Source organism: Chroicocephalus ridibundus, chromosome 4, assembly GCF_963924245.1.
Source record: "Chroicocephalus ridibundus chromosome 4, bChrRid1.1, whole genome shotgun sequence".
In the NCBI taxonomy this organism is placed as follows: domain Eukaryota; kingdom Metazoa; phylum Chordata; class Aves; order Charadriiformes; family Laridae; genus Chroicocephalus; species Chroicocephalus ridibundus.
In genome coordinates this window covers 74410183-74425121 of record NC_086287.1, presented here as the reverse complement: position 1 = coordinate 74425121, position 14939 = coordinate 74410183, and the positions used below count along the sequence as shown (strand labels likewise).

The 14939-nt window shown below is 43.8% G+C and overlaps 1 protein-coding gene across 1 annotated transcript in view; it reads left to right on the top strand.

The window, feature by feature from the left end:
- GLG1 (golgi glycoprotein 1) overlaps positions 1 to 14939 on the top strand; it is an 88056-nt gene that overhangs the window by 46507 nt on the left and 26610 nt on the right. Inside the window, exons 5-8 of the mRNA XM_063334174.1 lie at positions 6411 to 6614; positions 7247 to 7318; positions 9581 to 9764; positions 11584 to 11798. Of these exons, the coding sequence (XP_063190244.1) occupies positions 6411 to 6614; positions 7247 to 7318; positions 9581 to 9764; positions 11584 to 11798 (675 nt within the window). The remainder of the gene's footprint in view (positions 1 to 6410; positions 6615 to 7246; positions 7319 to 9580; positions 9765 to 11583; positions 11799 to 14939) is intronic.

The following is a 14939-nucleotide window of genomic DNA, read 5'->3' as shown; positions in this document are numbered from 1 at the left end:
TTTCATCACGCTCTTGTCAGGCTCGACTCGATACGCTGAATCCAAACAATGCGTTTAAGCAGACCTATTGCCAGGATTATTTCAGAGTCTGGTGGGGTCTGACGCAGGAAGGTTATCATGGTGCGATAACCCTTTCTGCTTTCGCAGGCTGTGGTTGATAGACTGGATCAAGAGCTTTTATCTGTTCGCTTCCCCTTTCTCCTGCCCACTTGAAAACGTGTGAAGGGCACGTAGTAGTACCTAATGTCATATTTTTAGTAGTACAGACTAATACTCTACTGCTTTTACTAAATAAATCGGTTTTCTCTTGCCACATGAGACTTAAGCGGAGCTTGGCACAAAGAAGTTTGCAGTGACTAGATATGGGGCTCTTTTGAAGGCTCTGTCTCTTCCTTCCTACTTCAGCGTAGCCAATGCAGGCAGCAATTATGTCGTGCTGCAGGAATGAATGGCTGCCTTTATGGTAATTTTTTATGTTTAGGGATAAAGTTAAAATTATATCATCTTTTTACAGTGCTCTTTAAAATTATAGCTCTTACGTTCTTAAGAATTAGTCTCTTAAATTGGCTATTACTGAGAAGGTAAAAAGATTTAACAAAAAATATACACTTCTTAGGTTTAAAAAAAAAAAAAAGAAAGGTCCTAGTTTGAGATATTCACTGCTGTAAGCAGCCTTCCCATTCGTGGTGTGTTAAATTGAAGTACTAGTGTATTCCAGAAGACTTAGCTGAACAACAGAAAGCAGAAAAATAAGGACTTGCTTTCAAGAACAAAAGCAACTGTGGAAGTGGGAGGAATGTGCAGGCACCACAGGTTCAAACTGGTGGCAGCTGAGGAATTTGCTTTCTCCATAAGGTAAAGGCTTGCTTCTAATCCCAGGCTGAAGGACCTTATGAAATGAGAAATTGCTTTTAACCACCAGTATAGAATCAGAAGTGTCGTAACAGGAGTCCTGGCTGTCACATCTACACATTACCTGTGGCCTGATCGAATTAAAAGAAATTAAAATAGTTCTGGTAGCACGGAAGGGGTACAGTAGCCTGGATTTCACGAGCCAAATCTGGTGTGGCAGAAATGAAAGCCGCGCTGCAGGCTTGTGTGCGTGACTGTGCATCTCCCCCCGTGTGGGCTGCGGAAGGTAGGATGGGTGAAGGACGAGGATGACCGGGGCACTAAGGTCACAAGGCATCTGTGGGAGGGAAACGAACGCAAACTTTGGGCCACCAAGTTTCCGTGGGACGGCAAAGCGAGTCGCTACCCAACCTCTTATGGGAGTTAGTGCGCTTTATGCATATTCCTCGCTTTCTTGGTACCCAACCCAGAATATTTTGCCTTGGTTTGTGAAAGCGTCGCAGCCTGTCATACAGTTTCTTTTGTTACGCTGTCATCCTTGGCACTTAGAGCAATTGAAGTATTTTGTACTGCTATGGAAACAGCTATAAATGGCTATGCAAGCATTTCTTTTGTTGGTGCTCTGTTCTAGCCCTTTTCTGCTTTGGAGAAATCTCATCTAATTTACTCCCATCAGATGCTGGTTCAGGCTTTATTTCCATACTGTAGCTTCTGAGAGTTGCCTGTAGAGAAGCAGTCATGACCCTTTTGTGTGACTGAATGTAACTCTGAATTTAATAAATAGGACCTGGACAGCTGAGGAGGAAGATGGGAGAAGAGATTTGTCTCTCTTTTTATATGGAAATAAGCCCTGCAAGACCACTAACTCCATCCACGTCAGGCAGCTAGTAGATTGCAGCATGATAGTTTCATCACAGTAACTGGGATAAACTGGCTTTTTTATCAGTAAAACGCGCTTCACTAGGTATTCTGGAATTACATTGCTTCTTGAAGCCCCTCTGCTAGCTAACCATTCTCCTTTTCTGTACTTCCTTTTTGTTGTTTTAGCTTGCTTTCTACTTCCTAATTGAATTCTGTTCCCGCTGGGTTGTTTGCTTCTGATGTGGTGTTTCCTGTGCTTTCTTTTCCACATTTCTTGTTGTGTTTCTGCTCTGTAGGAGCAATAAAGTTCAGCGTGGAAATCTCAACCTGGCAGTAGGCTTCATTTTGCTGTATAAAGCAGAAAGGCTGTGGATGTGTCATTTGAAAGCATTAAGTTTTGTAATACCCCTCTGTTGTGGAGTGGTGGGGTGGTTTGTTGTTTGTGTGTTTTGTTTTTTTTTTTAATTCTGGTTAATGGAGAAATATTTAATAGTAGTTCCAGTCACTTTTCCAGTTTCTGTTGTGTTTTATAGTGAATTTGGTGCCCTGACATTGTCTTCATGTGATAGGAATCTAATTTGAAATTGGTAATTGCAACGGGGCTTTTCTTGGGCTGCCTACCAGAACGAGCTGCTTTCCTGATGCTGGTAATGTCCAGAATTGTATCAAACTAGTGGGCAGTGAGTGTGTAGTTGCCTGGGTGCTGGGTTTAGCCACGGTGCCCGAACTGGAGGTGATTATTTGCCATAATGAAGGCTACATAAGTGTCAGTTACACATCTGTTGTAGTACTTCAGCAGATAATAGTCTCTTTCAGATGTCTAAAAAAAGAAACATTAGGAGACCATTGCTTTCTTGCTTTTTTCACCTCTAAGTGCTCTGAGTACAGTTGCTCTTGCTCTTTCCCTAGTTTCATAGAAGTATGGGACTCGGGGAGGGGGGGGAAGCGAGTCTAAATGGGCAGAGATGGTAACATCCAGCTCGGTCTGTGTTTACTTAGTGTAGTATTATAGCAGTGTACTATCAGCTGGAGTACTGGGCATGAGCTAGTCCAAGAGCCATCCCCATAACCCTGGTGTCTGGTTTAGCCAGGTGGGGTGCTGAACTGGAATGTCCCATAGATCAGCTGGGTGGTTTTCCATAGCCTGGCAGCTCCGGCTGTTCAGCGCAAGGTGCTGTGCTGATAAGACAAGGTTATGTTGTCTACCTGCTGCTCCTTTCTACTCTTGACTCTTATAGTCTTATCCATTCACTTTTCTAGCTTCTCTCTGCAAGCCTAAAACAGTCACGAACTTGAGACACGTCAGGTTTCAGATGGAAAAAGTCTTTTTCTGCAGGAGCTTCTGAAAATGTCAAAAGAATAAACAAGAATTGCAAAGCCTGAACTATACTGGGGGCGGGGGGAATTCCCTGATGGAAAATGAATAGTAAGGACAAGGTTTTTAATTCTGTTGTGGCCTAAAGCCATGTGCCTGGAGTTTAAATTTCAGTCATCGGAATTAAAATCTCCCAAAGCTTTGTGCTTTGGGACACATTTAGAACTTAGCTCCATTTCTTTGTGGCTCAAAGCGCCATAGGATGGTATTGGAAAGCTGCTTGTATCCTTTGTGGATCTAAACTGTATCTTTTCATAAAACTATGCAGAGTTTCAAGGCACTTCAGACTAGATAATTATCTAGTGTGTTTAACACCTCTTTACAACTTGCAGTTAAAATTCTCTGCTTAAGATTGATAGTGGTGGTGAGGTGACAATTCCAAGAAACATGTATGTTTTCTAGATTTAATCTCTGGTGTTTCAGGGTGTTGCACTGAAGAAATGAGACCTAGACTCTGTCAGCCCCTGCAGCAATTTTGGGGAGTCCTGGCTTGTGGAGTGAACTTTTAGAGGCCTTCAACTCTGAGGTGGGGGTTTTTCCAACAACAGGGTGGAAGGAAGGATAGTAATAGATAGAGGAAAAGCTTTGTTGGGATTCATTCCACAGCAGAGCTGCAGCAGGTGTTCATACCCTTGTACGCACCAGTGCTGGAGCAAGACTGGGAGAACTCATGCTGTGGTATGCCGACCCTCGACTTTGTTGCCTCCAAAGCTGAGGTAGCCCCACAGGACTGGTGGCACACGGAGTGCAGGTGGTAACAGGCGGCTCTGCGTGGTGTAGAGGCACGAAGTGATGCTGGTACCACAAATGCGTGTCAAAGCTGTCCTGCCATCCTTAGGATGAGCTTGTCAAACTTCTGATTGCCGGCTGCTTTAGAAAAAGACAGTTGAGTGCAGCAATATACACACTTGTTTTCCCATCCATTTTGCAATAAGAGATGTACAATCATAAATACAGTACGTGTTAGCCTGTAATTAAAGCTTGAAGTGATATTTCTCTAAACCACATCCATAAAGTTCCGTCTATACTCTGTTTGGCCAGTAGCATGGCTGCCTTCATGCACTTTTGAAGAAATGAAGAGTTAGGACCTCCTTAAACTGGCTTAATTCGTCAGTACTAGCACTCAGGGACCTGATCTGCCTGAAAACGAACCTCAGATGAGGTCAGTAAATCTCCCAAACAGTGCCAAGTGGGCACAGGAACACTAACAGCATCACAAGAAGGCATGGAAATGCTTGGAGGTAGGAGGGGAGTGCAGGACTGCATCTTTTTGGAGCCAGCTGTGTTCCCTTGTGTTTCTATTTCTGTTAAGTCTGACGTGTTTTAAAATTGCTCTAATACAGGGCACCAGAGCCAGCAGTGCTGCAGCATGATCTACCCAAATGTAAAAATTGCATTTGCGAAGCAATGCAGTAAATTAGTCATTTCATGTTGCGTCCCTGCAGCAGTAAACAATCAGCATCCAGCATATAGAAATCCACTTTGACTGGACTCTTAAAAATAGGTTTACTTTCATATAGTATGACTCTGACCAGGAATCTAGACCCATGCTGCAAGAAACCAGGAAACTTCTGATTTTCCAAGCAGAAAGAGCTTGTCTTGTGCCCTCCTTGCTGGACGTGAGGGGAGGCTGCAGGTGATTGAGAATAATCTTGGCCTGCCTTGGCTCCCAGCTGCACCCTCACCTAGGCTGGAGCAAAAAACTGCTTAAAATGGTTGTTTTCAATCATTTCCCCTTGCCAGCTCCTCAGTTGTAATTACTGCCTATGGCTGACCACGAGGATTTGCAGAACCGTGTTTGTGTTTGGCGTGGTTATGGATAAATGACAATTTTAAGTAATGTGGCGAGCGTACTACTAACCAGTATTCCTCAGATCCCTTTTGGGTTCAGCCCTGAAGGGACTGTTGATATATAATTACACTTCTTCGAAGAAGCTGAGATCTGGCCAGTATGTGGAGTTGGCCAGTTCCCACTCAAAAGTGCAAACCAAAATACGGAGTTTTGGGATGTGTAGTGGGCTTTTTTTAAGGGGAAAACTACTTTTAGCCCTTTTAAACTGATTAAACTTCTGGGTTATGTTTACAATTTTGTCGTTGGCCAATTCTGCTTGTGCTCCAAGTGTCGCAGAGTTAGAACAGGAATCAAAGGCTGCCTGCCCGAGGAGACAATGTCAGAACAAAAAGGTTTGGAAGTTACGTGGCTTTGAATAGACCATGGCCATGTTTTATGGAGACTGCTCTCTTACTCATGCTGCCGCAGCAGCAATGGATGAACCTACTTGACAGAGCGAGCTGAAGGGAGAGCTCCTAAATGGTTACGGTAAATGCCAGGTTGAGTGACTCAGATGTGTGCAAATCTTCATGCCTTGTACACAGCAGATAATCTGATAGAAGTTGAGTAGCAATATCTCAGAGCGGCATAATTTAAGGTGGTCCTCACAGGAGAGGACCTCTCAAGTTTGCAGAAGCCTTGAGAGACCTGCTTCAGAAGAGCTCTTGTTTTTAGAGGAAAGAGACCTTCTACAGAGGTAAAGGGGGAACAATTCCCTTTCGAAACACTTAAGAAGGATGTAGGAAACTAAATGGAACTTCGATCAGCTTTGTCCTGCCTTTTCCGGGCTTTCATACAAAGCACAGGCTCTCTATGTTTATTGCCACTCACTGGTCATAGTCCAAAGTTGTTCACTGTCCTGCAAGCCTGAAGACGGGGCGTACAGTATTGGGCCAGAACTGCTTTGTCTGAGACTTCATCTACTCTTGAATGCTGTTTTGTTTTGTTTTTTTTTTTTAAATTCTCTTAATGGAGGAATTAGCATTGAGAAGCCTACATTGGTCAAAACTCCTTTGTGGTCTTTATGGCATCGCTGATTATCACCACCCAAACTTGAAGGCTCATCTCAGCATGGAGGAACTATGATTTTTCTCTCCTCCAAGTACGTTCTTAACGTGCTGCTGTTGCTTGCTGTTGCCATGGTGCGAAGAGAGCTATGTCAGATTAAAGATAACTTGGCCATTTTGGTAAACTGCTCTGAGCAGTGTGACTAAGCAGTGATAATCTCATTAAGTGACATTAAAACAAACCCAGAGCATTGGAGGGGGGATTTCAAGGTGACCATCAGCAGGATGGTGATGTATAAAGTGTGTGGATGGTACAGCTACCAACTGTTGCCTCCTCTGAATGTAAATGTAGTTTAGGCTGAACTTTTGGAAGTCTTTGTGTAGAAAGTTTGTCGCTTAATTTGTGTGGTGCTTATGCAGAATCACACATGACTTGATAACATAAGTGGTTGGTTACAGCTTTTGTCTTGCCCTTCTCACGTAGGATGCCCACTCGCAAGGAGAGGTGGTGGCTTGCCTGGAAAAAGGCCTGGTAAAAGAGGCGGAAGAGACTGATCCTCGAGTTCAGGTTTCTGATCAGTGTAAGAAAGCGATTCTTCGTGTAGCTGAACTCTCTTCGGATGACTTCCACTTGGACCGGCATCTCTACTTTGCATGCCGAGATGACAGAGAACGATTTTGTGAAAATGTAAGTAGTTTCCTCTTGCCTTCTCTTCTACAGTAATCCTTTAAAAAAACCCAAAACCCCATTGGAAGGAGGAATGGAACGGTAGAGTGGAACCTGAGTGAGATCGTGCAATACTGAAAACAGACACCTTGCAGCTGTCACTTTGCAATAAATCTGGTGTTAAATTCACTCACCCAACAAACAAGCGTTATTTCCAGTGGGTTAATGAACTGAATTGCTATAAATGGTTTAATGGGCATCAGAGCTGGTGTGATGGGGAGGAGGCAGCAAAGGTAAGCGGCTGCTCCCTTGGCAGCGGGTAAGCTGTTGCACAAGGTTAGCCTGGTCTGATTCTCCTCGCAGCACTCCTCGCCCCTGGAGCGATGAGCTGGAAAGCTGCATTGTTCAGTCCCAATTAGCTTGTATCAGCTGAGCGGCTTCTCACTAAAAGGGTGATGGAACACAACCAGATATGTTTTAATGTAATAAAATTTCAAAGATTTTTGTAGTATAGAAGCTATCACTGTCATTTGAAATACTAACTTCAATATATTTCTGGTTTAAAAATAAATCTCTTGAGGTGTAGTTTATCCCGCTCGTTAAGCATTACAAGTCTTATCTTTAATGGCAAATGTTTCTGGTTTGTTTCACAGACTCAGGCTGGGGAAGGCCGAGTCTACAAGTGCCTCTTCAATCACAAGTTTGAAGAATCAATGAGTGAAAAGGTAGGCATCTGTCTTAGTGAGACAAATCCTTAATGCAGAAATCGTCAGATCATTCATCAGTCCAGGCTACATTATTCTTTTCCAGCGTTGAGGAAAATCCATCATCTATGTGGCTGGATAACCGACTGCTTTAACAGATGCTTTTACTTTGATATGTTTGTGTTTCCAGCTACGTGCTGATGGCTTGAATTAATTGTGCTCAAGTTACAGTCTTTAAAGTTAAGGATTTAAATAAATCAAAGCTTTTGGCTGGGTAATTTGGGAAGGTAACCGTGGAGCTCGAGTGGTAGCACTGTGATTGAGTGTTTAAAGTAGAAATCGCACCATGCTGTGGTAAGCCTTGAGTAAATGCTGTCATAGCATACAGATTAGAAACAAAAATGCCCAAATGCCTCAGCACAGGCAGCTGGGTGTATTTCGCTTCTGGTTTCAGGGCTATGAGTGTCTTACTATGAGTTCAGCAGCAAATTCTGTGGGAAAAGATGCACAGCTCAGTTACTGGTGTTTTCCTGATATTTTTCCTGAAGATGTTGTTTTCAACAACAAAAAAAGTTGTTCTGGAAAGCCAGACCTGAAAGGTTTGCATTGGTGTAGGCGTTTTGGGAAGGCGGTGATGCCTTCAGTGATTTCAGCAGCAGCGTCATAGCGTTGGGGATTATACAGAAATATATCATCTGTCTGAAAGGATACAAAGATGGATATCTGTAAAGCCCTCCTTGGAGAGGCTCTGCTGAACGAGTCCAATTCAGAGGCCTGGAGGGATCAGACTCATTTCCTTTTCTTTAAATATATTAGCTATCTGAAAGCTTAGTTCCAATTAACAAATTCAAAACTGAGAGTGTGATCCCTGTGGGCTTGAAACAAAGCTTCATTTTGTACAAGCACGTACTGAAATGGACTGCTATTTTTGTTTAACCTGGTTTTGGTGGTAACGGGGACGGTGGGGTTTTTTGAGAGGCCTTTTCTATGGTCAGCTGTCTAAGATAGGAGTATAAGATGCTGAGAGGTCAGACAAAGCCGTAGCAGATGGCTTGGTAGGGAGAGAAGAGGGGTGGATGCTCTGAGGGTGCAGTTTGCAGAGCAGGAGGAACACAAAATCTAGTTGTCACTCTTGTGGCTGCCAAGGTTGGACCGTTTGCAAAGTCACTAGCTCTGTAGGAGCTGTTACCCAGTAAAAAATCCCTCCTTGCTGATGGCATCAGCTGCTGCGTACACATGTAGCTGCCAATAGCTGCCTGGTGGGTGGCTTGCTTTGGGTAATCCAAAACTGCTCACCGGGCTGGGCTCCCTGGCTGTGCCTGACCTTCCCTTCTTTGGAGGATGAGGTATCTGCCAGCCTGTACCTCCCTGTGTCCCGAGCTTTGTCTGTCCAGTCCCAAGGTCCAAGTCATGGCACAGAGATGGGAAGCCTGAAGGAGGGGGCAGGAATATATATGTTTTTCAGGTCCTGGAGTAGGTATGGGAAGGAGAGGCGGGCGAAAGTCAGAAACCTGATGTACGGAAGGGGAGAGGGTGATAGGGCTTCTCTGTTCCTTGTGCTGAGATTGCTCCCTGTTCTCCCCACCCACCACGTGCACAATTTTCCTTCCTTTCAAATGGTCTGAGAACGGGCTGAGAATGGTCTGAGCTATTTGTAAATGATCTGCTGCCCTTGGATTTAATTTTCGTATAATTCAAACCAAAAGCTACAAAGCGCGGCAGGGTTTTTACAGGCCCTTTTTTGGCTGAAACTTAGAGGGTTGTTCTTGCAGCTGCCGGGTTTGGGTTTGGCCACAGTGCGTTCTCCTGAGCCTCACCGGTTGTGGCGAATGGCTAGAAATTCCCATGGTTAGATGGCTTTATCTGCTCTCATCTGTTTGGCACGTTGTACAACAAATCCAAAGTACACACTGTTTTGTAAATGCGACTGCAAAAAGTTGTTTCTTGAGGGCATGGGGTGAGCATGGACCACAGCTGGGATAAATGTCAGCAACTGATCCTAGTTACTGAGAATGAGTCATGCTCTCAGGCATAGCTCTTCACAAAAAGCTGGATGAATGTGCAGTTTTAAGAAGTGCTCTGCGGAGAGCTGCTGCCTTTAAAACCCTTGATCTGTTGACCTCGGCGTGCATTAACTGTGTGGTTTCTATGAGACAAATGAAATTTAACTGCAGTCCAGCTTAAACGCATGAATTCTAAAGCATCAATTGTCTTTTGAAACACAACTTGAGAACTTCGCAGCCGCTCTAGCTCTCTGCCACCATCCCAATGTGTCTCCTGCAGTGTCGTGATGCGCTGACCACCCGCCAGAAGCTCATTGCCCAAGACTACAAAGTCAGTTACTCACTGGCAAAGTCCTGTAAAAGTGATCTGAAGAAGTACCGCTGTAACGTGGAGAACCTTCCCCGGTCTCGGGAAGCCAGGCTTTCCTATTTGTTGATGTGCTTAGAGTCTGCTGTGCACAGAGGTAAGTGGGGTTGAATCAGGATATAGGACCTTGATTTCAAGTTTCTCTTGGACCTTCAAGTTTAACATGTATTTACAGTCCCCTTCTCCAGGTAACCTTTTCCGAACTTTGGTTCAGAGGCAATTTTCCTCTTTGTAATGCTTTCATCACTTATTTTGAAGGTTAGAATAGCGGAGTAAACCTCTAATGCTGACTCCTATGGCGGAGGCAAGAAGTTTAAAATGCAAAATAGCAAATCCCACTTGGACCGATGGTGTGTAATTGCAAATCCTTCTATTCACTGTGAATTCAAGCAGCTTTTTTGCTCCTTTATGTAGTAAGTGTTAAATATGCTACTAGGTTAAAACAGAATAGAGAACCTGTTTATCATCACTCAAGGAAAGCCAGGGATACTCAGTCCTCTGTCTTTTGTAAGTAATGGTCTTTCCTTGCAGTTCAGTAGCTTGGGTAATTGGCTTAATTTCTCTAACTCTAGTTTTTCCTATATAGAAGGAAGGTAAGTGTGAGAATATTCTTTTTGTTCATTTAAGTTAGTGTAGGCTGGAGATGTCCTAGCACCAGTGGCTGTCCAAAAGGCATTAGAAGGCCCTGTGCAGCAGGACCATGCTAGAGGTTCTCTGTGAAATTGCCGTAATGTGTAAGACGACATGTTATATCCTCTAGATCTGCACTGGAGTATTGTTTGGTTTTCCCCTCAACATGCAGTTGGGTGGTTTCTGATTCAGCAGCAGGGCTGCATGCTGCAGTGCCCCTGGCGCAGGAGGGAAAGGCCATAAGCAATCTGTGCATTCGTGAGTTTGAATGACTCCTTGCTTCTGATTGATGTGGCAATGGTGTGTCCTGTTTGTGGAAAAAGTTGTAGGTTGGTTTTTTCCCTCCCTTCCGCCTGTGGTAGGGCAGGTGCTTTCCTGAATTACATGCAGAAAACTGCTGTTCAGTTAATAACTTCCACTTTCGTGGTGGAACAGGTTCTGCAGCGTGTGGCTTGTGCACAAAGCCTAGCCCAGGAGGAGCAATAATTATTCCCCACACCTCTGCGTGTCTCTGTTACAGTGCCCGGGAGCCCCTGTTGGTGTGTAGGACCTCTGTGGCGCAGGGCGTTGTACACGTGTGAGTAGGTTGTGACAGAGGGCTGTGGGAGCGCCTAGCAAAAATGCCAACATGTTCCTTTTGACTCAATAAAACCATTCTACATGGGACTGTAGGAAAGCTTGTAGCAGATCTCAGCATTTATTAATGCTAGATTTCTATACGACTGCAGCTGGTTTGTTACACGCTCTGGATATACTCTTGGTAACGTATTCTAATCTGATTTTTTGGTTTCCTGAGCAAGTATGTGCTGTTGCTGTAGAAAACCTTTTCCTCAGATAATATTTAACCTGCTGTCAGACAAATTCCTCCCCCAGTTGCATATCAAGCTGGTAAATTACCAGAGGTCACTTCTCTTTCCTTTGAGCATACAGGGAGTAGCTGACCTGTACCACAGAACTGCAGATCTACTGAGCGTTTTCAGCTGTTCTTCAAAAGCACCTCCTGGAATGTGAAATCCAAAACAAGAGTCTCCTAATCTTTCAGGAATACCTCTTTTCAAATTCATGTATTGAATCCATAGACTGACTATTTTACGGGTTCAATTAAATGCTGGTACCTACCATAACAACTGGTTTAATCCCCAGCATGTCTGCTCTAGGACTTGTTGCAACCTGGTGTTGCCCAGAGTGTGGACATCATCCCTGTTCTTCCAATGCGATGGTAGCACAGGTCAGGAAGGGCTCTGCTAAGCATTAATACTAAATCACGTTGTTTTCTCTTGGCGCAGGTCGACAAGTGAGCAGCGAGTGCCAGGGTGAAATGTTGGATTACCGGCGCATGCTGATGGAAGACTTTTCACTGAGCCCAGAAATCATCCTCAGCTGCCGAGGGGAGATCGAACACCACTGCTCAGGCCTGCATCGGAAGGGTCGCACCCTGCATTGCCTGATGAAAGTAGTACGGGGCGAAAAGGGAAACGTTGGGCTGAGTTGTCAGCAGGCGGTAAGATGCTTTTCCATGCCTTTGCTTCTAGGTTGCTCAGTTGGGAGAAGCACTGATTGTCTGTTAAGATTTTGCCTTGCGATGGAGATTCTACTGAAGGCAGTCTGGCTCTGCTGGCTACCAGGGAATGCCGGAGGCAGTGGTGTAATTGTCATGATATAAAGTGTAACTTGGTATCTAGCAGTGCTTTATTAATATTTTTTTTTTTACTCAATACGCTTTGGATTGTTTTGCTCTGGATTTTGTACTGGATCTCTAGTAGTTCTTCTCCAGCAGCTCTGAAGCCATGGAATTCTCTCCTGGGTGCAAGGTGTATGAAACTTGCTTTTTTATAAGTGTTAAAGCATGCCCTCTTCTTCCCCTTTCACCGTATGCCCTGTCCTTGGAAAAGCACTAAATCTTCTCAAAACGCCTTTCCCACTCAGTTTTACTTCTGCGGTCTCATTCAGCTTAAACGATGGAAATGAAACTTCAGGGACAGGTAGGCACAGCATACTGCTGCACGTTGTCGTAGTTGCAGCCACTGAAGAAAATATCATTCTTCTCCAAAATACCTTTTTAAAATAGGATGAATCTTTTGCCTTTTTTTAAACTCCGTTTTGGCCCAGGTGCATCCTGTTTGTAGTTTCTTTCAATTGAAAGCAATTGTTTAATATTTGTTCAAACTCATTAGTGCTTTTCAATGTAGTATTACATTTTTGTACTTAGTACCTGCTTTTAATGACCCATGAGCCTGGAAAAGTGACATCAATGTCAAAAATGACTACGAGTGTTAGTGCTGATGTAGGAATTGGAGGAGATGTATCCTCTTGACCTCCTGCAGTATATGGAACCACTCTAGTCCTTTTTCCATGTACATGTAGCTTAAAGCCTGAGCCCAAAATGTTGCCAGTTTGTGTATGTTATTCAAAGATATATTAATATCTGTTAAGTTTTTGTAAAGCACAGGACGCTGTTGTGACAAAGCTTTTTTCTGCGTAAATACCAGGTGTATTTGTGCAGCAGCTGTACAGTTTGAGTCATTTCTGCGGTGAGCTGTAGTGCGTGACTTAGGCTTTGCAACATTACTGTGAAAAACTGAATACTTGTTTCTGTTCAAATATGAAATTGAACTCGCTGCCTCAAACTTGATTATTTGCAAATTGTCAGAAGATAAGTTCATTTTGGGAATAGCTGCCAGATCATGAAGCGCACGTTCAGAACAAGCTGTAAGTCAAGGTTGGGGACCCCCAAAAGTGATAGGAGATTTCAGACTTCTGGAGAAAAAGAATGTCTGTAGAAATCCATAGGGTTTTTTTTTTTTTCAGTTCTCTTATACTTAGGCTTCGGCTTTATTTTTGTGCAATAAGTTGATGAAGCAGCAGGGCTTGACCATGACTCCCCTGCAAGTTGAATGACCTATGTTCTGTTCTCAAGACAGCAGGAGCAAATTAAGTCTTGATTTTATAAAATAGAATTGATTTGTCTGTATTTTTATGGGCAAGAGGAAATAGATGAATGCAAGAATAGGATAAATGTTGCAATGCTCTGTGTTCCCGAGGACTGGCATGGTGCTATTATATAGCTGCCTGCGACTTTTGAGGTACTAAATCATTTATTGTTGATATTTTTATATGTTAATGGTAATGGTTGTCTCAGCTTGTCACTGGTTTTGTTCTCTTTTAAATTATTGTGTTAGAATGAGCTTCTTGCTTTTACCTTCTATGGTAGGTAAATTGTCTTTGTCAGGAAGAGAATATTGTCTGAAACCCTTCCAGATACTTGTGCAAGAGACTCAGACTTGCCTGTCGTATGAGATTGGCCCATGTGGCAGACAATGAAGAAGTTAGAGGTCCATCCCTTCCTAGTAGCAGGAGCTGCTTCATTTCCTTTTGCATACCTAGAGACCATTTTTGGCGTATGCTTCTGCTGAGCCGCTGATGCTTTCCTGAAGCTGATTTTCTCGGCTGCTTTGTTGCCATGTGTCAGTATAGTTCTGTCTTTGAGATGTGTGGATGTCTCAGAAGTGCAGCTTCGGTAAATTCATTCGTGGGGGAAAGATTGAGCTATGTTGGGAGTTCTGAAAACTAGTAAACAGACTGCATCAAAGAGCATGGACTGTTTCGGATTGGGGTTTTTTTTGTCTACAGTGTAATGTTGGGGAGAGCTCCTGTCACTTTGTACCTCCAATGGCTCCTCATCTGCAACTAGGGTGGCTGCTTCAGCCATCTCCTGCTTCCTTACCTCCTTGGCTTGGTCCACATGGCTTCAGCCCAAGTCCAGCTAGACCAAAGCTGACTGCTGATCCTTGCTTTCTGACGTTCTTGGGCAATTCTTATTTCAGGAACATGATGCTAATGCTCTCAGGTAACGTGATGTGGCTGTTGGTGGTGGAACTAGTGGTCTCTGGCATCTCTTACCTTATCACCTGTGAAAAAAGAGAGGGGAAAAAGGGTTGCTTTGGACTTGTCCCAGCAGAGCTTTGGGCCCATCTCCAGATGTTGTCTTTTCTATGTGGAGTCAAAAACTTGTGTCCTTGTCCTTTTAGTAGCATCGATAGGTAACGCTAATCGAGTACGTTAATTTCTTGGCTAGCCCAAAGCAGTCCTGAAATTCTTCACTGTAGAAGCTGTACGACCAGCATCTAGGCACGCTTGCCTAGGCTGTTTGCTTGAGGAAATTGGAACGGAAAACATCTGATTTGGATCTGGTTTTGCTTACTGTCTTGTCTGTCAAGGTTTGCTCTGATTCTGCTTGCCTTTTGAATAGAAGATCTGCCAAAAACAACACAAAAAAATCCCAAAACAACAAAACATAACCGAAGAACCTGCATGGTTATTTTCCTGCAGGAGCATCTGCTTGTAGCCTTTCCTGCATGAGGAACATGGGTGATTCTTTGTACTTAAAACTGCCAATGAAATGCATTCTTAAACCTTCTGACACCCAGATTTCTTGATCTGAGCGGTTTCATTTCTCGTGACACCTCAACCAGGATGATGTCACATGTGAGACACTGCTCGCTGTTGAGCAAGAGGCGTGCCTAGACCCAAACATGGAAGAGCTTGGTGGGTTTTTTGTCTCGGTTTTGATCAGTGAGCTTGCCAAAATGCCCAAGGTCTGTAAAATGGTAGAGGAACGATGGCTTTCTCTGTAATGTAAACA